The 25318-nt window shown below is 35.0% G+C and overlaps 1 protein-coding gene and 1 pseudogene across 2 annotated transcripts in view; both read right to left on the reverse strand.

The window, feature by feature from the left end:
* The window catches only part of LOC149253420 (putative LRR receptor-like serine/threonine-protein kinase At5g48740), a 54575-nt pseudogene extending 29366 nt beyond the window's left edge, over positions 1 to 25209 (reverse strand). The window contains exon 1 of the transcript XR_016265471.1: positions 24905 to 25209. The product of XR_016265471.1 is annotated as a putative LRR receptor-like serine/threonine-protein kinase At5g48740 (transcript). The remainder of the gene's footprint in view (positions 1 to 24904) is intronic.
* On the reverse strand, positions 22756 to 23939 carry LOC149253421 (putative LRR receptor-like serine/threonine-protein kinase At5g48740). Its single transcript, XM_089456833.1, has 3 exons — positions 23819 to 23939; positions 23451 to 23583; positions 22756 to 23345 (listed from the first exon to the last, which is right to left on the reverse strand). The coding sequence occupies exons 1-3, from the start codon at positions 23887 to 23889 to the stop codon at positions 23007 to 23009; spliced, it is 543 nt and encodes a 180-aa protein (XP_089312959.1). The 5' UTR covers positions 23890 to 23939; the 3' UTR covers positions 22756 to 23006.
* Positions 25210 to 25318: the final 109 nt, after the last annotated feature.

A 25318-nucleotide genomic window follows, 5' to 3' on the forward strand; every position in this document is an offset into this window, starting at 1 on the left:
TATACTAAAAATAGTATATGAATGGGAGAGTATACCCATTCAAGGTTTTACCATGAGGATGGCTATATGAGAACAATATTGCGTAACCTTATTCTGGTTTTCTGATATGTATAAAAAAAAATTGGATTAAAAAGGGAGGAAACTACTAAGGCTGTTACAAACCATCAATATTATTTTAGAAAAAATAAAGAGAAACCTACTAGTTCATACAGGACATGGAGAAGAATTGAAGTGGGTGGAATTTTCTCTTTTCATTCCAAGTAATCACTACTACCAAAAATTAATTAGCATCAAAAATCTATTTCACGATGGAAGAAACATACCCAATGAAAACAGGAATACAAGGAAACAAATAAATCCAGTAGATCCATGAGTGAAAGTTGTAAATATTAAACATATAGCAGATTTTGATGGGCGCTTCGAACTCTAATTAATTGTGAGGCTTATGTAGAGGCCTAATCTATGTGTCTTGCATTGGCAATTTGTGCAGGTTCTAACTCTAACGTGAATATGAAACTTATTGTGTAATAGCTTTGTGATGTGTATTTTTTTTTGTGTAAGGAGGAAAACTATGATGGAATCAACCAATGTAATCTAATCAGTCAATTCCAGATTGATATATCCATATTTATCTTACTCAACGTTATTTATTTTAGAAATAGAAAGAGAAACCTACCTGTTCATCAAGAGGAAACGACTGAGTTGGATTCTTCTTTTTCTTTTTCATTTTTTCCATCATATTTGACACACCCACACACTGGTAACTATTATTTTTTCTTCTCCCAAAATTAATTAACATCGAAAATCTCTCTGATCAATGGAGGAGTCTGAATATTGCATCAATCTGAACTGAAACGGGAAGATAGACAAACAATTAGTTCTAGTAGATCCATAGGTGAAAAACAAAATTACACAGACAACACATAAGTAGGTTTTCATATAGGGACTTATTGTTTTTGGATATGCCCAAATGCATGACATAGTTTATGATCGCTTATTTGCAGGGATATTTAGAGATTTAGGCAAGTTTGGTGGAGGTAATCAGGAAAGTTGACATAGTTATCTCGTTATCCCGGCTATAAAGGGACAATGGAAGATGGATCAGTTGAATATTATTAAGGCCATTAAGGAGGTTGGAACCATCAAGGTATATAGCATTGTTGATGAGATTTTAGAATTTTGTATATATATTAGAAGTAGATGGGAATTCCAAATTTTTTCATAGCCATTAGTGATGAAGTTTATAGAGGTTTTTGCCATTTGAGTCCATGGATTATGTTGATTAAACCCATGTGGTGGAGCCTGTAAGGACCATGTTTTCTACCAAAGCGAAAATTATCAAATTCTCAAAGACATTGAGATAGAAGGCATCCCTTACACGTCTTTAGCAACTCTCTTTTGGGGCTATTTTTTCCAAATTTGGGGTATTTAGACCTCACTGCGAGTGCAAGGGATAAAGTTTCCATATTTGGAGATGGAAATGCTAAATGCATTTAAAGTCTTCTCTCTGGTAAAAAATGTGTGCGTTCTATGACTAGCATTTGATCGTGTACTCTTTGATCAGTTTTTAATGTACTATCCTTCATATTAGCAAGACTTTGGAGAAGAACTATATACCAGAGAAAGAGGTGTTGAAAAAAATTGCAAGTAAGGATTTGCAATATTTTTCCTTCTTCCCTTTGCATTTTTAGACTTATGATATCCTGTATTTGAGGCTTTCTGCCAAAGCCTACTCCATTAACAAAATTGTATCTCTATGGGACAAGAAATTTGGCAAACTCTGCAGAATACCTATATTCTAGAGGAAGAGGTGCTGAACAAAATTGTAGGTTAACTTGGAATATTTTTCCTTGTTGCCCTGACATTTCCAGACTTAATGAATATCTGAAGAGATTTATGCATCTATTTTCTTCCATTATATATGTGTACAATGAAACATTTTATCTATTCACATTAGATGAGAACTTAAATTTAAGGTGTCCTGATATGATGAAACCTCCAAACAATTTAGTAAAGCAACCATCGCCATAGATGAGCATAATTCTGGAGATGTCTAATCACATTAAGAAAATTAGGTGTTTGGTGTTTGAGCATCACTTTATGCATCCAATTGGGCGTGGACGATATAGTTCTTATTGACATATCCAATGGGCGTGAATGATATAGTTTTCGTTGATGCATCAAATTGGGCATGGACGATATAGTTTGGCCTCTGCTATAATCTTAAGCATATCAAATTTCAAATTCAAATAGTCATCCAAAGTATTGTAAATTTGATGAGAGATTCTAGTGTTATGTTTAGTTGATCTTTACTCTATAGTCGAGATAAATTCTTGCTCCTTTGGGTTTTGTCCCGTGGATGCTTTCTAATTTCATATTCATCAAAGATGATGAGCACATTTTGTATCTATTTTGATTTTTTCCATTAGGAAATCAATTTCATTTTTCCATGTCACTAGATTGTGAACACTAAGCTTAATCTATTAATTCATTACTTCTTTTTTCTCATGGGTATCCCAATAGGTCATATATCCAGGTGGTTTGTGATAACTGAGAAGGATGTAATAGTTTACTACATTTACATTTTTCCTTGTTGCTATGCATATTTTGGCTTTTATTTTTTGTGCTTCACTATGAGTAAACATTCTAACATGTTTGTTTTCTCCCAACAGAGGGATTCCACTTTGCATTTATGTGTTCTATATTTGGATTCAACAATGTAGGGGTTCTATCATATATTTTTGTCATTCTTCATCCTAAAAGAAATGAAATGTGCTTGCCATCTTGTGTTCCAGATAATCTTGTATTTCAGACAGATAATTGCAGTAGGTTTTCATATAGGCCCTTATTGTTTTTGGATTTGCCAAGATGCATGACATACTTTATGATCGCCTATTTGCAGGGATCTTTAGAGATTTAGGCAAGTTTGGTGGAGGTATTCAGGAAAGTTGACATAGTTATCCCATTATCCCGGCTGTAAAGGGACCATAGAAGATGGATCAGTTGAATATTATTAAGGCCATTAAGGAGGTTGGAACCATCAAGATATATAGCAATGTTGATGAAGTTTGATAATTTTGTATATATATTAGAAGTAGATGGGAATTCCAATTTTTTTCATAATCATTAGCGATGAAGTTTATAGAGGTTTTTTCCATTTGAGTTCTCAGATTATGTTAATTAAACCCATGTGTTGGAGCCTATAAAGACCATGTTTTCTACCAAAGAGAAAATTCTCAAATTCTTAAAGACACTGAGATAGAAGGCATCCCTTACATGTCTCTAGCAACTATATTTTGGGGCTATTTTTTCCAAATTTGGGGTATTCAGACCTCACTGCAAGTGCAAGGGATAAAGTTGCCATATCCGAAGATGGAAATGCTAAAGGTGTTTAAAGTTTTCTCTCTAGTAAAAAATGTTTGCGTTCTATGACTAGCATTTCATTGTGTACTCTTTGATCAATTGTTAATTTACTATCCTACAAATTAGCAAGACTTTGGAGAAGAACTATATACCAGAGAAAGATGTGTTGAAAAAAATTACAGGTAAGGATTTGCAATATTTTTCCTTCTTCCCTTTGCATTTTTAGACTTATGATATCCTGTATTTGGGGATTTCTACCAAAGCCTACTCCATTAACGAAATTGTATCTCTGCGGGAGAAGAAATTTGGCAAACTCTGCAGAATACTTATATTCCAAAGGAAGATGTGTTGAAAAAAATTGTAGGTTAACCTGGAATACTTTTCCTTTTTCCCCTGACATTTCCAAACTTAATGAAGATCCGAAGAGATTTATGCATATATTTGCTTCCATTATATATGTGTACAATGAAACATTTTATCTATTCACATTAGATGAGACCTTAAATTTAAGGCGCCTTGATCTGATGAAACCTCCAAACAATTTGGTAAAGCAACCATCGCCATAGATGAGCATAATTCTAGAGATGTCTAATCACATTAAGAAAATTCGGTGTTTGGTGTTCGAACATCTCTTCAAGCATCCAATTGGATGTGGACGATATAGTTTTCATTGATGCATCCAATTGGGCGTGGACGATATAGTTTGTTATGAGAAGCCTTTGCTACAATCTGAAGTATATCAGATTTCAAATTCAAATAGTCATCCAAAGTATTGTAAATTTGATGAGAGATTCTAGTGTTATGTTTAGTTGATCTTTACTCTACAGTCGAGATAAATTATTGCTCCTTTGGGTTTTGTACCATGGATGCTTGCTAATTTCATATTCATCAGAGATGATGAGCACATTTTGTATCTGTTTTTTATTTTTTCCATTGGGAAATCAATTTCATTTTCCCATGCACTAGATTGTGAACACTGAGCTTAATCTATTGATTCATTACTTCTTTTTTCTCGTGGTTATCCTAGGTCACCTGTCCAAGTGGTTTGTGATAACTGAGAAGGACGTAATAGTTTACTACATTTTTCCCTATTGCTATCCATATTTTCGCTTTTATTTTTTGTGATTCATTATGAGTAAACATTCTAACATGTTTGTTTTCTCCCAACATAGAGATTCCACTATGCATTTATGTGTTATATATTTGGGTTCAACAATGTAGGGGTTCTATCATAGATTTTTGTCATTCTTCATCCTAAAGAAATGAAATGTGCTTGTCATCTTGTGTTCCAGAGAATCTTGTATTTCAGACAGAAAATTGTAGTAGGTTTTCATATAGGGCCTTATTGTTTTTGGATATGCCCAGATGCATGACATAATTTATGATCGCCTATTTGCAAGGATCTTTAGAGATTTAGGCAAGTTTGGTGGAGGTAATAAGGAAAGTTGACATGGTTATCCCATTATCTCGACTGTAAAGGGACCATGGAAGATGGATCAGTTGAATATTATTGAGGCCATTAAGGGGGTTGGAACCATCAAGGTATATAACATTGTTGATGAGGTTTGAGAATTTTGTATATATATTAGATGTAGATGGGAATTCCAAATTTTTTCATAATCATTGGTGATGAAGTTTATAGAGGTTTTTGCCATTTGAGTTCAGGGATTATTTTGATTAAACCCATGTGGTGGAGCCTATAAAGACCATGTTTTCTACCAAAGTGAAAATTCTAAAATTCTCAAAGACAATGAGATAGAAGACATCCCTTACACGTCTCTAGTAACTATCTTTTTGGCCTATGTTTTCTAAATTTGGGGTATCCAGACCTCACTGCGAGTGAAAAGGATAAAGTTGCCATATGTGGAGATGGAAATGCTAAAGGCGTTTAACGTATTCTCTCTGGTAAAAAATGTTTGCATTCTATTACTAGCATTTGATCATGTACTCTTTGATCAGTTGTTAATGTACTATCCTACATTAGATATGCAATCGTTTTTGTAAAGAAGGATGATATGGGACATATATCTCATCAAGGTAGTGGATGACCCTATAACTATAAACAAGATCCTGAATTTGAGGCTTCTTGCCAACACCTACTTCACTAATAAGCATATAGATCTGTGGGAGAAGAAAATTAGCAAGACTTTGGAGAAGAACTATATACTAGAGAAAGAGGTGTTGAACAGAATTGCAGGTAATGATTTGAAATATTTTTCCTTCTTCCCTTTACGTTTTTAGACTTATGATATCTTGTATTTGAGGCTTTCTGCCAAAGCCTACTCCATTAATGAAATTGTATCTCTGTGGGAGAAGAAATTTGGCAAACTCTACGGAATACCTATATTCCAGAGGAATTGGTGCTGAAAACTTATGCCATTTCCTTACGGCATTTCCTTTGCAACATGTGGTGCAAATGCTAGTTAATTATCAATTTATTTTAAATTATTTTATAATCATTGTTTAATGTATTAAATTTCTTTAATTATTTTATGTTTGAATGATTGAAGTGATAATATTGTTTAAATTATTGTTCAATAAATTATGAATTAAAGTTGATTTATCTATTTTATTTTGGTGATGATTTTGTTTAGATTTTAATGGATGGTTTAAGTGTTTTTAAATTTTATTTTGAGATAAAATATGAGCTTTAAAAAAAAAAGAAATTGATGAAGGAATTTGGAAGATGCTAGAAGAATGGGAAGAGGAAATTAAGCAAGGCAGTGAAACTGAGGAGGATATGGAAAACTGGAGGACCCTTGTACTGGATCCGGGCAACACCAGAGGAAGAAGTAGGTAGTTCAAACATACCTTATACCTTTATTGGTTGATGAAAAGCCTTTTGGGAAAATCTATGTTACATATCTGGGTAGGCATGGCGATTTCACTCCAAGGTATGCCCAGATACAAGCAAGACCTATAGAAAATTCATTTCCAACTCCATAAGTAATACATTTGTCTGGACATAATTGAAAGACACATTCCATGCATCCTAGAATTGTCTAAGATGCTCGGATCAATAGTCAAGGAATCGACACCTGTGGAATCGGCCTCAGAGGAGAATAAGGGCTAGTCATTTTACTATGTTTACTTTTGTTTTATATGCGGTTAGATTTTAATTTCCATCATGCAAGTATATGTATAGATAGAAATAAAGAGTATGGACATGAAACAAATACATATATAACTTCGCTAGAAAGATTACAACTATATTGTTTTTGGATGGCTTACAATGTAGATAGGTGGTCAATAGACTTGGTTTCCCACCTGGGTAAGTTGAGGCCACCTAGCCAATCTATGTGGTGTAACTTTGCCTTTGATTGAATAGAAAATGAAAAGGTCCTTCCAAGCTTAACAAAAAAATAATTATTGATAATTATATTAAAATACTAAAAATATTAATTCAAAATAAAAATAACTATCCACAAAATTAAATTAAAAATTGAAAAACTTTATTTTAAAATAAACACACTTATTAACATAAAAATATTCTTAAACTCAATCATTTCCCAAACTATAGAAACCAATTATGTATTTTTTGAACCTTATTATGTTTTTTTTTAGTCTACATTTTTGTATACCATTTCCCAAACTATAGTTATTTATTTATTCATTCATTTTTATTTTAACAATCTACAATTATTAGTCCTTGCTTGAGGGACTATAGCGTTCACAAGAGCATTGATTTTCTAGTAATCTGAGTTGATTACTGAAAATACATCTTGTTTCATGTAGTTAACCAAAATTTTTGTAAAAAAACATATTTAAAATTATTTAATGTTAATTTCATTGGATAACTAGATTTGAAGCCTTATTGTAAGTTTTAATTTTTCAATGTATTCAAAATAAGATAGCCAAAGTTAGTTTTTCTGTCATGCATATAAAATTTGGTTAAAATTATATGGGGTTGGCTTTTCCCTGATACATGAAACTAATGCTATGTTTTAAGTTAGCATTAACCTAGAACATTAAATGTTATATTTTAATGAGTGACTTGTTATGTTTTAATGAGTCAGTAATTAATTACCTGTCTGCTATGAAATTTAACCTGTTGGAGGGGGGCATGGAATAGAGGAGGAGGATCCATTCCTCGTCATCATCAAGGTCTCTCTTTCTTGGAAAATGCCTTGTCGGGGTAGGATTGCTCTCCACTCCCACTCCGGATGGCATCTCATGTGCCCAAACAAAGCTTTCCAGGATGAGAACGCCTTCCCACATTCAGTACAAGCTCTGGCTTTCTCTGCCAGGAATATGTAATTTGTCTTCTTCGCAAAAATAGACTTGTGATCTTATTTTTGTTTTTGATGTTGATGCTGATGCTTGCCGCTATTGGAAATATTAATCTCAACCACCGTCTTAAACACACTGACAAGCACCATGCTTTCCCTGTCAACTTCTGCAGGGTCGTGATTTTGTTTGTAGGCGGAAGGACTAAAGTCTGAGCAGAAGTACATCGCTAGACATTTTGCAACACAACAAAAAGTTTAAAGAACTTAATGAAGTTGGTAAATAAGTATGGGCAAACATTTACTGCGCAACTCTCACTTGCAGTCCGCAACCTCTACAAGTTCAGGAAATCCCTCATTTTGTATAATCGCCCATCCTGTGTCTTAAGTATTTTCTCTGTCGTGTATTAATGGTTCAAAGTTGTATGTTTGGTTAAATATGAATGTAAAATTCATTTGCTAGGTTGAGCTAGAGAGAGAGTGAAATTCTTATAGGTAAAGAGAAAATTGTGGAGTAAATTTTGGTGGGCGCTTGAAAACAATAGTTACTATGTTTTACTGTGTGTTACTCCACAATTCTTGTTTTACATGGAGCAGCAACCTTTAATTTATCATGCGAATTTATTTTGCTATGTTTGACATATAATCTACAGTGTGTTTTGTTGTGTTATGGTCTTAAACTTTCACAAGTAGATTTACCGCAAACATTTTTCTTTTTACTCTGCTTCATCGTGGTTTATTTTCTGTGTTTTAATTAAGCCTCTGTGTAGTTGCGATTTCCTTGCCGCAACTGAAGACTTGCCTTGCCGTAACTGATTTCTGAGCCAGACTCCTATGCTCTGCCCCTGCAAAATTTTCTAACATGGTATCAAAGCAGGTTAACTTTGTTAGTGTAAAAACAAGTATTTTTACTAGGAGTCAAAAAAAGAAAATTTGAGGGCAAATTTTTGAAGTGTATTTACCAGCATTAGAATTTTTTTTTTACACTCACAAATGGAACATAAAGCACATGCTTGACTAATCCTAAGATACCTAAGTTTAATGGGAAAATTATGATTATTGGGCTATTACAATGAAGGCCCTATTTTCATCTCAAGACATTTGGGATTTGGTGGAGAATGGTTTTCAAGAACTAGGAGATGCAACAACATACAATGCCTTGTCTCAGGAAGAAAGGGATTTGTTGAGGGAAAACAGAAAGAATGATGAAAAAGTCCTCTTTTACATTTTTCAAGGAGTTCATGAAAGTATTTTCCTAATGTTTGCAGTAGCAACGAAGTCCAAGCAAGCATGAGACACCGTTTAGACAGCCTACCAAGGGATGAAAAAAGTCAAGACAACAAAACTGCAAATGTTGAGGAGAGATTTTGAAACACTTTGTATGAAAGGAATGTATACTCTTTTTTTACACATGTAATAGGGCTAGTTACTCAAATCAGGTCTCATGGTAAGACACTTTAAGAAAGGAGAATAGTTGAGAAAGTTTTGAGAAGTCTGCCAACAACGTTTGATGCCATTGTTGTGGCCATAGAAGAGACAAAGGATCTCTCACAGTTCTTAATGGATGAGATTCATGCATCACTGATTTCTCATGAACGTAGACTGAATAGAGCAACAAGATCCTCATTGGAGCATGCCTTCAAGACACAAGTTTCATTTGGTCAAGGCCAAGGAAGACGAAGATCATATGCTAGAGGAAGAGGAAGAAGCCCACACAGAGGTGGAAGAATGCAGCCCTTCAAACTCAAGTGGAAGGGGCAGCAATCAAAATCCAAGTCAAGTTCGAAGCCAAAATCAAGCACAGGATTAGAGGTATGATAAATCTCAAGTCCAATGTCATTATTGTAAGAAGTATGGTCATTATGAAAATGAACTTAGAAAGAAGCAATATGACATTAGCAACAAACCAAGTGTAAATTTCACATGGGAAAATCAAAACCATGATAGCATGTTTTTATATTGTAATGTAGCACAAGAAAAACAAAGTGATATATGGTATCTAGATTCAAGGTGCAACAACGACATGTCAGGAAACATAGAAATGTTTTCCAATCTAGATGAAAGTGTGAAATCTGAAGTGACATTAGGGACTGATAGCAAAGTCTTTGTCAAGGGAAAAGGAAGAGTTAATATTCTAACAAATAAGGGGGAGAAGTACATCTCAGATGTTTAATTTGTCCCTAGTTTGAAGCATAACCTCATAAGCATTGGATAGCTCATGCAAAAGGGCTACAATGTCTTTTTCAAAAATGAGGAGTGCACAATTTTAGAAAAGCCTCCAACAATTGATTGCAAAGGTTCAAATGACAAATAATAGAATGTTTCCCTTAAAAATAAGATCAGATTTGAAGGAAGAAGGTGCACAAGCACAAATATCAATGAACTCACAAGAGGATTAAAGAAAAGTTGTAGCTGTTACACAAGTGAACTATCAAGCAGAGGTCAAAGAAGAAAATTGGTTATGGCATTTGAGATTTTGTCATCTCAACTTTGGAGGTTTGAATTTGTTGCATAGGAAATGCATGGTGAAGGGATTTCCACTCACAGAAAAACCAGACAGCCTATGTGAAGGATGTATCTTGGGCAAACAACATAAAGAGACATTTCCAGTAGGAAATTCAGTAAGGGCAAAGGCACCTTTGGAGATTGTCCATTCATATTTATGTGGACCAATGCAAACACCATCAATTGGTGGAAACCACTATGTATTGACCTTCATAGATGTTACACAAGGAAGACGTGGGTCTATCTTCTAAAACAGAAAAGTGAAGTGTTTGAGCGCTTTCGCCAATACAAGCTCTTGTTGAGAAGAAAAGTGGAAACTACATCAAAGTCTTGAGGACTGACAGAGATGGAAAATACATCTCAAAGGATTTCCTTTGATTTTGTAGGGAGCATGGAATTGGCAAGAAATTTACAAGAAGGTATACACTATAGAAATTCTGCAAATTCTCTACAAATCTCGCTTTGAGACCATATAGAAAATCTGATTGTAGATTAACCCAATAATGCAATATAACCAAAGCAAAATACTATAACCTACTTCTACTATCAATTTGCTTTGTGGAAGCTTAAAGATTGAGATGAATCGAGCTGAACAATATAACCAGAAGAAGAAGAATCAATCATGCAAAACACATGAAAATACTTTGGGGAAAGCCTCAGCTAAAAACCCCACTATCTGTATTAGCATACACGGTGAAAATACATAGAGATTATACAAAGCCTTAGCTCTCACAGCTAGCCAGCTCTTAGTACAATCCTCACAGATGCTCACAGGAAATCTAGGCTTCTCACAAGCCTTCTCCTCTGCCCTCCAAGCTCATATCTCCTTGCGCTATTCCTCTGGGATGATCTCCTCCAACCAAGTGGAAAACCAATCTCACACACTGATCTCACACCCTGTCAGAATTGCGCAATCCTCAAGGAACCTTACCTTGACTGCATGCATGAGTTTCCTTTATAGGAAAACACATGCAACTGATAGTACACTATCCTTGTCTTTACTCTCAACTGGGTCTTTCTCAGAATAGACATGCATGAGTTTCTAATGAGGGAATCTTCAGTTAACTGGAGTACACTAGTTGAGTGCATGCATGCATCAACTGACTGATAACTCACAATTAGTTCCTCAAATAGTTTGGAACTAATTTAACTAGACTTAACTCAGTAAACTGGGCTAACTAATTACAACTCAAATATAACTCAATCTTATCTCCTTAATTTAGGGGATAACTCTTGCATGACTTCAAAAAGACTTCTAACTTGAATTTCTCCAACTAATTAATCCATAATGAATTAATTAATTATTTCCAAGCAAGGCCAAGGAGGGCGAGGCTCACCATATCATCATCGGCAGTAGTTATTCCCACACTTCTAAGCTCATCTCTGCAGGTGGTGAGCTTGTTCATATATGTGGAAATAGTATCGCCCTTCTCCATCTTGATTCTTCGAAGCTTATCCTTGAGCACCAATTTCCTGGTAGCTATTCCAACTCTTTGGAAGGCCAAGGAGGGCGAGGCTCACCATATCATCATCGGCAGTAGTTATTCCCACACTTCTAAGCTCATCTCTGCAGGTGGTGAGCTTGTTCATATATGTGGAAATAGTATCGCCCTTCTCCATCTTGATTCTTCGAAGCTTATCCTTGAGCACCAATTTCCTTTGGTCGCTATTGTTCTAGTAGAGGCCCTTCAATGTCTTCCACATTGAAAATGGAGTATCCTTCCCATGGAGACTCGAGACAATATGGTTTCTAACTCCCTCAAGGATGATCTAGCTCGCCTTTGCCGCACACTTCTTCCACTCAGCTAACTCTTATGCATTAGTTGAAGCTAGATTTTGGATTTCTTGATCAATGAAATCCTTCAAGCCATTGTCTTCTAATACAGCCTCCATGTGATCTTTCTATGCTATGTAATTCGAGCTACCTTCCAAGGCATACTCAAATCTCAAGCCACAGAATGCCATTGGCCAACCTTGAAGTATGATATGAATTCAATTTGCACCTACAACCCCGAACTTAAAACTTTGAATTCTCTTCTTCGTATACTGTTCATAGCTCTGATAAACTTGGCTATGATACCATGTAGAAATTCTACAAATCTCTCTCTGAGACCATATAGAAAATCTGACTGTAGATTAACCCGATAATGCAATATAACCAAAGCAAAATACTATAACCTACTTCTACTATCAATTTTCTTTGCAGAAGCTTAAATATCGAGTTGAATCAAGCTGAATCGAGCTGAAAAATATAACTAAAAGAAGAAGAATCAATCATACAAGACACATGAAAATACTTTGGGGAAAACCTCAGCTAAAAACCCCACTATCTGTATTATCATACAAGGTGGAAATACATAGAGATTATACAAAGCCTTAGCTCTCACAGCTAGCCAGCTCTTAGTACAATCCTCACAGATGCTCACAGGTAATCCAAGCTTCTCACAAGCCTTCTCCTTTGCCCTCCAAGCTCCTATTTCCTTGTGTTGTTCCTCTAGGATGATCTCCTCCAACCAAGTGGAAAAATGATCTCACACACTAATCTCACACCTTATCAAAACTCCTCAATCCTCAAGGAACCTTACCTTGACTGCATGCATGAGTTTCCTTTATAGGAAAACACATGCAACTGATAGTACATTGTCCTTGTCTTTACTCTCAACTGGGTCTTTCTCATAATAGAGATGCATGAGTTTCTGATAAGGGAATCTTCAGTTAACTGGAGTACACTAGTTGAGTGCATGCATGCATCAAATGACTGATAACTCACAATTAGTTCTTCAAACAGTTTGGAACTAATTTAACTGGACTTACCTCAGTAAATTGAGCTAACTAATTACAACTCAAATATAACTCAATCTTATCTCCTTAATTTAAGGGATAACTCTTGCATGACTTCAGAAAGACTTCTAACTTGAATTTCTCCAACTAATTAATCCATAATTAATTAATTCCAAGCAGCTGGTGAGACTAAATTCTATTTTAATTCACAATTTTAATTCAAGGAAAAATTAAAATTGGATTTTCTGGATTCTATTTTTATCATTTCCTGTTGCTATTTTCAACATACACCTTAGCAAAATGGTGTTGTGGTAAGGAATAATATGACCATTATGGAAATGGCAAGGAGTATGTTGAAGGAAAATCATTTTCCAAATGATTATTGGGTTGAAGCTATCGCTTGTGCAACATATATCATTAATAGGTGTCCAACCAAAAGTGTGAGGAATGTAGTTCCCAAAGAGGCATGTAGTGGAAGAAAGCATAGTGTCACTCACATGAGAGTGTTTGGATGTGTGGCGTAAGCACATGTCCTGGATGATCAGTTGAGGAAGAATTTGGATAGCAAGGGGGAGAAATGCACATTTGTTGGATACAATGATGAATCCAAGGCATACAAGCTTTACAATCCATCAACCAAGAAGGTCATAATCAACATAGATGTGCAGTTCATAGAAGAGGAGGCATGGGATGGAATTTTAGGGAAGACATTCAATGTCAAAGCATGTATACCACATAAGGACAAAAAGAATTGACAACATCAAGAAATTCCTCAATAGTGACTCCCTATACTCCTATTCAAGCGCAACAAAGTAGGCAAAAAGAAACACCATTAACAAAAAATAGGACAACGTTGTGCAGTCAAGTGTGTGCTTCTCCAAGCACGCCACAAAGAGAAACACCAAGTGACATGTCAAGCCCACCTTCAGTAAGCACAAGAAGACCAAAATTCAGAAATTTAAATGAAATTTATGAACAAGATGAAGTTGAAAGTAGCGTTGGTCTGAATTCCTTATTTGCATTGTTTTCTCATGTAGATGAGCCAATCCTTTTTGAGGATGCAGTCAAAGAAGAAAAATGGGTTGCAGAAATGGAGGAAGAAATAGAGGCAATAGAAATGAATGACACATGGGAGTTAGTGAACCTTCCGGAAGGAAAACATGTCATTGGAGTGAAGTGGGTCTATAAGACCAAGAGAAATTTGGATGGTAAGATTGAAAGGCATAAAGAGAGGCTAGTTATCAAAGGATACAAGCAACAACATGGAAGAGATTATGCGGAGACATTTGCGCCAGTCACGAGAATGGAGACAATGCATACAGTTGTGGCGATTTCTGCGCAACATAAATGGAAAGTGAGATTGAAAGGCATAAAGAGAGGCTAGTTATCAAAGGATACAAGCAACAACATGGAAGAGATTATGCGGAGACGTTTGCGCCAGTCACGAGAATGGAGACAATGCATACAGTTGTGGCGATTTCTGCGCAACATAAATGGAAAGTGTATAAAATGGACGTAGAATCAACATTCTTGAATGGAGTGCTAAAAGAGGAAGTGTATGTTGCGCAACCACCTAGTTATGAGGTTAAAAGCGAAGAAGACAAGGTGTATCAGTTGGGGAAAGAACTTTATGGGCTGAAGCAAGCACTGTGTGCATGGTGCAGTAGGATAGATGGTTACTTATAGCAGGAAGTGTCGATGACAGGAAAATAACGTAAGGATATGTTTTTCATTTGGGTTCTAGAGCCATTTCATGGGACTCCAAGAAGCAACCAATAATATCACTGTCAATAGCAGAAGCTGCATATGTCGTTGCAACAATAGTAGCATGTCAGGCAGTTTGGATGAGAAGGATGTTGAGGGATCTTCGCCACGATCAAGAGGGAACAACAACTATTTTTTGAAACAACACATCCACAATTGCATTGTTAAAGAATTTTGACTTTCACAAGAGTACTAAGCATATTGATGCTAAATATTATTTTATCAGAGAGTTTATTAACAATGATGAAATTGTGTTGCAGCACTGCAGGTCACATGAACAATCTGTTGATATTTTCACAAAGTCATTGGCATGTGAAAGTTTTGTTTATCTCAGAGACTGTTTGGAAATTGTCAATGGCGGAAGTTGTGATTAAGGGGGAGTGTTGGAAATTTTAATCCCAACCATCGCCTTAAACACACTAACAAACACCATGCTTTCCCATTCAACTCCTGCAGGGTCGCGATTTTGTTTGTAGGCGGAAGGACTAAAGTCTGCGCAGAAGTACATCGCTGACCATTCCACAGCACAACAAAGAGTTTAAAGAACTTAATGAATTTGGTAAATAAGTATGGGCAAACATTTACTGTGCAACTCTCGCTTGCAGTCTGCAAGCTCTGCAAGTTTTGGAAATCCCTCATTTTGTATAATCGCCCATCTTGTGTCTTAAGTATTTGCTCTGACATGTATTAATGAGTCAAAGTTGTATGTTTGGCTAAATATGAATGTAAAATTCATTTTCTAGGTTGAGCGAGAGAGAGAGTGAAAGTCTGAGAGGTAAAGAGAAAATTGTGGAGTAAATTTTGGTGGATGCTCAAAAACAACAATTATTGTGTTTTACTGTGTGTTACTCCACAAATTTGGTGAAGTGTAAATTGTAGTAAGATATTTTTTGTTTTACTTGGAGCAACAACCTCTAATTTATCATGAAAATGTATTTCCCTATGTTTTAACATATAATCTAAAGTGTAGTTAGTTGCATTATGGTCTTAAACTTTCACAAGTAGATTTACCGCAACCATTTTGCTTTTTACTCTGTTTCACTGTGAGTTATTTTCTGTGTTTTAATTAAGCCTCTGTGTAGTTGTGATTTCCTTTCCGCAACTAAAGACTTTCCTTATCGCAACTAATTTCTAGGCCAGACTTCTCTCCTCTACCTCTGCAAAATTTTCTAACAGCGCCTGGTGATATGCATGGTTCCTCCATTTGACAATTATTTTTTCGCCGCTTGGATTCTGGCGAAGGGCATAGAAAGCATAATTATAATTCATATTCTTCCCCTTGCCCTCAGACATGACCGTGCTCATCCCAGAGCTCTCATTGTTCCATTAACGAGTCTTGAAGTTCCTCTGTTGATCGTCCAACACATCGAAATCTTCAATGCAGGGGCCAGTTCTTCCGTTCGTCTTGGCTAGCCTAAATCTCCCATCACAAGAATCATTTCCTCCCAGATTTTGAACAACCGAACTGTCCCCATCACCATCTAAGATCCCAAAATTTCTTGTGCCTTTAATCAGTTGTGAAATAGAGTTGGACTCTACTCAGGCCAACATCCTGACCATATGCCCCTATCGGATAACATAAGAAATGAAATGGGGGATTGGGCACCAACAAGTAATGGAGTGGAACAACTAGTCGATTTTCCTACCAGGACCCTGGACTTTGCCATCTATAAAAAACCCCACATTGTCTACCACTAATGTTACTCATTCTTTGGTCCATACATATAATTTTCCACCTCCTCCAGGGTAGGCAACAGTGTTAGAAACCTCCACTAGCACAATTGAAACCCGAACATAACCTGACATACTAGTGGTACCTATAGGATAACTTAGGTACCCTGTTAGGAATGGGGTATCAATGAGCATCAACTAATAACTACTAGTTTTTTACAATTCAATGTAGTTAGTGCTTTGGATGTACTGTGCGGATCCCATCTATTTTTCAACTGCAACAATTGTCACAAACTTGCAACATCTGTAATACACTTGCCAACATACACTTGTCAACATTATTATTGTTGTTGACCAACATGGAATGTTGCTATCGACCACCATCATTTCAAGTAATGTCCTTGAGCTCTATATCCTCATGCCAAAAGAACGTGAAGATAAATTCTTTTCACATAGCTAGAGTAGCACCCAGAAGCCGGAGTAGCCAAAAAACTTACATAGTCACGCCTGGTGATTTAGAGTAAGGTTGGCTGGCTCGATTCGATGTCTTGTTATTTCTAAGTAGATCGAGTTGGCCTCAGTGAAATAACTTCATAAGTTAGGCAAATTTGGGAAAATTTACTAGAGTTGAGGTTTCGGCTCGGCGAAGGGCTTAGCTTAGTCTTTTTGAAGAGAAAGAAGAATGGTTGTTAACTACCGGTTCAATTGGGAAGGTTTGAAATCACACCAGGACACAAAAGAACAGTGTAAAAGAGATAGTGCTAGCAGATTGTTCCAGAGTGGAAGAATCTTCAGCAAGAAAGACGATAACCTTCAGGCATTTTGAGGAGTTATACAATGAAAGCGCTGAGGTCGATCACAATGTTGTCCAAGATATGCTATTCAACATCACTGCACTCATATCAAATGAAGAAAACAAAACAAAGAGTTGTGCAAAAGAATAGAGGAAGAGGAAGTGATCAATGTGATTTGGAGTTTCTTTCTAGACCAAGAATCGGGTCTCAATGGATTTACAATGCATTTTTAGAGGGCATGTTGGCATATAATGAAAAATTCTCTCCTTCATATGCTGGCTCACACTCAGAAAAAGCGTCTAATAGGAGGTTGTACGGACTCATCCTTTTTGGTCCTCATCCGAAAGGAAGTGCATCGCCACAAAATCCGAGAAATTTTGAGCTACCTTAAAAAAGTTGAAATAGGTGTTGACTATAGGGATACCAACGGTGGTTTCTAACACGAGTTGTATGAACAGGGTTCGTACTGATCCTCACACATGCAAGAATTATACTTTGTCCTCAACATAGTTTTTAGAAATTGCCTTAATTTTTCTTGACAGAATTTTAGTGAGCTCTGATAATTTTCTTTGGCTTCAAATCACGCTACTAGTATTTGGATTTCATTCGCCTATTCTTAACGACTCGAGCAAGTATAAATGATTGTGGCCGTACTAGTGCTACCACGTCTCTTTTCATTAATTCCAAAGCTATAATTAGTTTATTATTTGTTTTCAGGCCAGAGAGGGGCTACCGCTGCCTGCGGATCTTGTTTATTTATTCATGTTTCTTCCAACCATCTACAATTCGAAGGATTTCATTGAAAGGATAGGTTACAACCCTTCCAACAATCTACAATTCGAAGCATTTCATTGAAAGGACAGATTACAACCCAAAAAACAAAGGGGATCTAATTTTTATTATAGCCTAACTAACGCTTTTAATTCTGCAATATCGTTGGGCTCTGTAAGTTTTCTTCTGGATAAATCGCTGACAACCAGAGTAATAGTATTATCGTAACGCGTTAATAGTATTGATGTGATAACATTGTTTAAAATATGGAATGAATTATGAATTAAGACAACCAGAGTAATAGTATTATTGTAACATGTTAAGAGTATTGATATGATACCATTGTTTAAATTATGGAATGAATTATGAATTAAGGTTGATTTAACTATTTTTTTGTGATCGTTTTATTTTATATGTTATTGTATGCTTTGTGTTACTAAATAAAAAATGTTATTAATGAAATCAATTTTAAAAAGAACTAATATATGTTAATTTAGGGTAAATATTTTTGGAGGAAAAAGATGAAAACTAATTTTTTTATTACATTTTTAATTGATTTAGTTTACTCAAGTATAGAACAAATTATTTTAACTATTATTTAATTATTTTTCTTAAAACACCCTATGCTTGTTGATATAGATTTGGGTCGAGTGATTCCTTGAATGATCTTATGTTGGATGGTTTGATTGTAACTAATGATTTTTTCTTTACCTAGCCAAGACAATATCTTAATTTACAATTAACTATTTTAGTGTGTATCTATAATCATGTTGTACATAAGCTTTAAAAGCATAGCATAATGAAAGGCTAATTTTCATGATGTTTTAAGATTGAATATTTAATTAATATTGCAATGACATTAATATTCAATACTTTGAGTAAATTGTCTATTGCTAACTCTCATCCATTAAAATACACAATGACGTAAAATATATAGGGAGATTTTATTCCAAGAGAGCGCATTTCCAATTGTGATGGGAAACACATTAATAAAATAACAAAAGTTAGAAATAATACAAAACATTTAAGAAAAATTTATAGCTGTATGGAGGATTAGTTAAGGAATAAGAACAAATCTTTGAAGGGAGTCTCAATAATCTAGAAAGATTTGGTAAGGCTTACCCTTTTGTTGGTAAAAGTTACGAAAATGAATACGATCAAAATAGATGAAAATTTTTGGATAAGATAATCATTAAGATGATCCAAGAATTTCATATTTTTGAGTCCTTTAATTGAATATCTTTATCATCCTAGATCCATCTAACTCCGGATCCATCATGCGCCGAGAGGGATCAAATCTTCCGAGCTGCAAACTTTCTTTTTGGAGTGTGGAATTTGAGGAAAGGTTTGCACCTCGAGGGATTTGATCCCTCGATCTAAATGATTCCACTTGAGGGAAACAATGACACATTTTTAGATTATCATTATTACGTATATGTTTGAGCTAAAGTTCATACTTTGAAAATTACATTATGTTTTCTTTGTTTGACATGACTATATCATTCTCTTCTTTAATTTTGATTTTGTTGCTTGTCTTGAATGGTTTGTACATCTTCACTTGGATGCTTTGAGTGGTTTGTGTGTTTCTGCGTTTGGATTTGGATGGTAATGTTTGTGAATGTTACAATTGTTGTGTTATATTTTTATAAGTGTATGTAATTGTCGGTTCGTAATTAGTTGGTGATGAAGAAGAGAGACAATCTTGTCAATAGTTTTCAAGACGATTGATACTGCATATATATTTCATTTAATTTTAGGTATCACAACTTTTGACAATTAATAATTCTTAATAGTGTCACTCCACGCATTGTTAAATATATTTTGAAGAGTAATTCTAATAATTTACTCCTTCAAGATCACTCTTGAAACCATTTCTTTCATTGCTAATGTTTGAAATAATTTATTTCTTTCAAAATATTTTGATGATTTTATTATTATTATTATTATTATCTTTAGTTTGTTTTGTAAAAGCCAAGAAATAATACAATTTTGATTTTTTTAAATGAGTGGTCAAATTTACAAAATCTTTACATTATTTGTTAGTTTTTCCATCTTTTCATATCGATTATATGAAAATGATAGTTGATATTGTAAACCATTCAATTCTGTAACTCGAACTATTGTAGTCAACATCATACCTTGTCTAGTAATAGGTTGAATTACTATAACACAAAAATCAATGCAAATTGTCTATCATCTTTTTATGCTTACACCGAAATCAATGCACATTGTTAATCCAACCACTTTAAGTTAATGTACCATCATACATTGAGTTACATCAAATCAAAAACCATCATTTACACTGAAATCAATGCATCTAATGCAACAATTAAACAAGATTAGAAAACATCTACACTGAAATCATTGAATCTAATGCAAGCAATCAAATAAGGCTAGAAATCAACATCTACACTAAAATAAATGCATCTAATGCAAGCAATTAAAAAATATTAGAAATCAACATCTACACTGAAATCAATGCATCTAGTGCAAGCAATAAAATATGATTAGAAATCAACATCTACACTAAAATCAATGCATCTAGTGTAAGCAATCAAATAGGATTAGAAATCACCATCTACATTGAAATCAATGCATCTAGTGCAGGCAATCAAATAGGATTAGAAATCAAAATCTACACCAAAATCAATGCATCTAGTGCAAGTAATCAAATAGATTCAATTAGACTTCACCATCTACATCGAAATCAATGCATATAGTGCAAGAAATCAAATAGAATTAAAAATCAACATCTACACTAAATTCAATGTATTTAGTGCAAGCAATCAAATAGAATTAGAAAACATCTACACTGAAATCAATGCATCTAGTGTAAGCAATCAAATAGGATTAGAAATCAACATCTACACTGAAATCAATGCATCTAGTGCAAGAAATCAAATATCATTAGAAATCAACACCTACGCTGAAATTGATGCATCTAGTGCAAGCAATAAAATAGGATTAGAAATCACCATCTACACCGAAATCAATGCATCTAGTGCAAGAATTCTTCTTCCCTATCTCCCCCCTCCATCTATAGCTATATCTCCCTCCATCTCTCCTTCTTTGTCTCTCTATCTCACCCCCTCTCCCCAAACACACATGCTTTCTCCCTCCATATCTATCTATCTCTCCCTTTCTCTATCTCTCTCTTCTTCCCTCTCTTCACCTTTTATATATATCTATCTCTATTTGTCTCTCTATATCACCCCAAAAACATACACTCTTTCTCCATATTTATCTATCTCTCCTTCCATCTTTCTCTCCCTCTCTCTCTTTCTTCCCCTTCCGTCCCTCTCTCCCCACTTCTATCTCTCTTCCCTCTTGCTCTCCTCTCTCCCTCTTTCTCCATATCCCTTGTTACTCCCCCTCTCTCACTCCACCTTTCTCTCTCTGTGTCTTTCTTCTTACCTCCCTCTTTCTCTCCCTTCCTCTCTCCTTCTCTCTCTCACATCCAAGCTCTCTTCCTTTCCCTCTCTCCCTTTCTCACCTCCCTCCCTCTATCTCTCCCCTGTTATCTCTTTTCTTTTCTCTCTCTCTCTCTCTCTCTCTCTCTCTCTCTCCATTCCAACGTTGTCACTGTCTCTCCCCCCTCTTCTATCTATCTCTCTTTTATCTCTCTATCTCATCCCCAAACATATACACTAAACTCACTAGAATGAAAAAAAAGAAAAATTAAATAAATAAAAAATGTCACTAAACTCCAAACAAAAATAATATTTATATGCCCAACATTATTAATAAAATTTTGACCCGACAAAAAAATATTGAATAATAATCAGTGATCTTTTTGTGAAATCTCCCTTCTTTAAAGAGAGCTAAGTTGAAATTTTAAAATTTATTGATTTTAAAATTAACTAAGGTAGAAAATTGACACAGTGGTAAAATGACTTGAGAATTGATTTAGATCATAAATCGAAAGCTACCCATTGCTCTCTATTTTTTTTGTTTTTGTTTTATGAAGTTCACGATGGCCAGAAGCAACATGACTTTTCAAGAAAAAGAACATCCATCTATTTTTTGTTTTTGTTTTATGAAATTCATTGATGGCTAAAGCAAAAATGACTTTTCAAGAAAAGGACCATCTATCTATATAGTTGATTCACCTTATTGGATTTGATTACGAAGAATTTTGAAAATTTATAAAAAAAATAAAATTAAAAGATATATTTTTGAAACATGTTTCAAAGATAATTATATAAAAATTCATTTTTCATAAAAATATATTTTTTTTAATATTATTTATTAAAAAACTCACAGAACATGTGATGTTGGTGACATATTTATATAAAAGAAAAACCAATTTTCCTTTCAAGTATGGAATGGGTTAATGAACAAATAATAAAATTGAATTCTATGCCTGGCTATTATTTTTGAAATGTACACTTATCATAAAATTGATAAAGTACCAATTTTAAAAAGAAAGCTTTGTTATTTAACTTTCATCTGTTTACAGAGAATTCAAAATGACAAATTCTCTATGGAGGCCAAGCATTATATAGGTAAAGGGACTTTATTAAGGTCAAATATGAATTAATAATTTTAGAATTATGCGTCTCATTTGATTGAATTAATAATTTTAGAATTATGCGTCTCATTTGATTGATCTTCAGATTCCGGATTAGGTTTCAGTATAAAAGTTCTACTTCAGATTACGGATTAGGTTTCAGTACAAAAGTTCTATAATGGTTTGGATTTAGATAAGTGTTTTTTATTAATAATATAGTCAAATAAGAAGGTTTTTCTCTGTAATTATTAATGTGATTGATAGACATTTATCAACCACATAATACTAAATAAGATGGAAAATGTGGATTTAGTGTACTATAAATTAGTTTCAATATCTATTATCATCAGTTTTTCTTTTTCGTGTGAAGATAAGCAGTGTCTACCTGACATGTAAATATATAATCTGATTTCTGGCACTGAAATATTCAATATACTACTTGCTTTGCTTCTTTGAAATAAACGATCGTTGTACTATAATAATAGTACATAATATTCATCGAATGGAAGCACCAGGTGAAGTTTAAATATGGTATAACCAGTTATCATTCTCGTTAAAATGTGGTTCAAGTGTTTTGTTCGCCATTTCATCCAATCCGTATCCGCAACAACCTGCGAACACTTATCTTCCTACGTTTGGAATGTTGGAGCTGTTTTCGCTCCGCTCCATGCCTTCGCGTTTATTCGAAATTGCGCTACCTGCCACAAAATCCTCATTGTGGATGCCAATATCCTCTGCAATGGAAATGGAATCCTTATCCTCATCTCTGAGAGCCTCTTTGAGTTCTACCACTATCTCAACCACACTCGGCCTACAAGACGGCACAGCTTGAACACATCTCAGGGCTACTTTGGCAACACGAGTCATGGATTTCATGTCGTGACTTCCACCCAACCTCTTGTCTATGATTTCTATTATTTCGCCACCATTTTCACCCATCTCTACCAGATATGGTGTCACCTGTAAATATGCCAATTCTTATTGTTAGCAACCACCAGAAGATACCGTACGAATTATTCTATTGATAAAGTTTATAGTTGGATGAGTGATGATAAGATTCATTACCCATCGAACAATGTTTACTTTTTCTTTAGCCAGTTTTATATCTATGGGTGCTCGCCCGCATATGATCTCTAACAAAACTACTCCAAAACTATACACGTCACTCTTCTCCGTCAACATTTGAGTGTTGAAATATCTGTAAAAACTCGCTAGAAAGAATTAGCTGACAATTAAGGTCAAAAAAGGTCATCAACATATAAGAATATTCTAGAGAGGTGTTGAAAAAAGGTTATCAAAATTTCAAAATATGCTCTGTGCTAGAGAGGTTGAGTTCATGAGATTTCCAAAATAGTTCAAAATCTACGCACTCAGATCTCAATAATATATTAAATTCTTTTAATATAAAATATTAAAAAAAAAATTACACATACTCTGGATCCAGGTATCCAAACGTTCCTTTCACTGCGGTGGTAATGTGAGTAGCCTCCCCATCAATAGCCATCCTTGAAAGACCGAAATCAGCCAATTTTCCATTCAAATTGCTGTCTAAAGGTATGTTGGCTGTCGGTATGTTGGCGGTCGGGAAGTTTGAACTATTTCACCACTACCAGACCAGACATTGCATACTCAGTCAGTATCCTTAGTCAATTCATGGCTAAGCCTTCAGGAAATCACTGGAATGCTGCAAAGAAAGTTCTCCGATACTTAAAGGGAACAGTGAATCTTGGTATTATGTATACTGATGTATCTGATGTTGCACTGACAGGTTTTTCTGATTCAGATTGGGCAGGAAATCCAGATGACAGACGATCTACCTCTGGCTATGCATTTCATATTGGATCAGGGGTCGTATCTTGGAGTAGTAAGAAACAGCCAACTGTTTCTTTATCTTCAACAGAATCAGAGTACAAAGCTTTGACCAATGCCATCTGTGAAGCTATTTGGTTGCGGAGAATTCTTGCAGATCTTGAAGAAGCGCAAAGTGGTGTAACATGTATCAATTGTGATAATCAAAGTGGTGGTGTAACATGTATCAATTGTGATAATCAAAGTGCTATCAAATTAGCACATAATCCAGTTTACCATGCTAGAACAAAACACATTGAGTTACAGTACCACTTTGTACGTGAGAAAATTGATTCAAATGAAATTGGATTGATATTTTGTAACACCAAGGATAATGTGGCTGATATATTTACTAAGCCCCTTGGTAAAATCAAATTTGAAGTTTTTAGAAGTCAGTTAGGTATTGTAGAAAATCCATTTCTCCATTAAGGGAGGATGTGAGAATAATGCAGAAATAGTTAGTTATGAGTGGTTGAACTGAATTAGTTGTAGGTGGTTGAACAGAATTAGTTATGAGTGGTTAGGAATTAGTTTGTGTTATTTCTTATATAAGTGTGATGTAATTGAGCAAAGAGATTAATGAAGTTGTGTGAGTTTTCTGTTTTAAGTCATAAACATCAATAGATTGATTACAAATTGAAACGTATTCCAGGGTAATCTCTGAGAATTACCTCATTCAAGAACTCCTTAATTCCTTCTCGTGAAAACAACGAGAGCACTTTTACAGCTACAACCTGTCCTTGTGGCAATTTGCCGAGAAACACCGATCCAAATCCACCTCGTCCGATCTCCCGGCTAAAGCTGCGTGTGGCTGCTATCATCTCATTTAGAGTGAAGGCACGGAATTTTGTTGGAATTGGCACCATAATGATCGAAGAGTCTGCAAATCATTCATGTAAAGTACAGTTACACGACGGTATTTCGTTTCTAAGGCACAGCCCCACTCTGTATCATATTCTAATATTTCTAATATTCACGTTGGCATAATAAAAATTTTGGTTCCTTTTTCGCCCCGGTTGTTTTAGTGGCTGCACCCTCGTCTTTTTTCTCGACTATTACAACAATACCAATCACTATCACCGGGA

This window comes from Pinus tabuliformis, chromosome 7 (assembly GCF_031772625.1).
Source record: "Pinus tabuliformis cultivar Carrire ecotype Pingquan chromosome 7, CPIR1, whole genome shotgun sequence".
Classification (NCBI taxonomy): domain Eukaryota; kingdom Viridiplantae; phylum Streptophyta; class Pinopsida; order Pinales; family Pinaceae; genus Pinus; species Pinus tabuliformis.

Excerpts from the sequence above, each read along its gene's own strand:
- LOC149253421 (XM_089456833.1), bottom strand. The coding sequence starts at position 23,889 with ATGGCTATTGATGGGGAGGCTACTCACATTACCACCGCAGTGAAAGGA. Across the intron at positions 23,584-23,818 it reads TTTGGATACCTGGATCCAGA|ATATTTCAACACTCAAATGT; the intron begins GTATGTGTAATT and ends GAGTTTTTACAG. Across the intron at positions 23,346-23,450 it reads AAGTAAACATTGTTCGATGG|GTGACACCATATCTGGTAGA; the intron begins GTAATGAATCTT and ends GCATATTTACAG.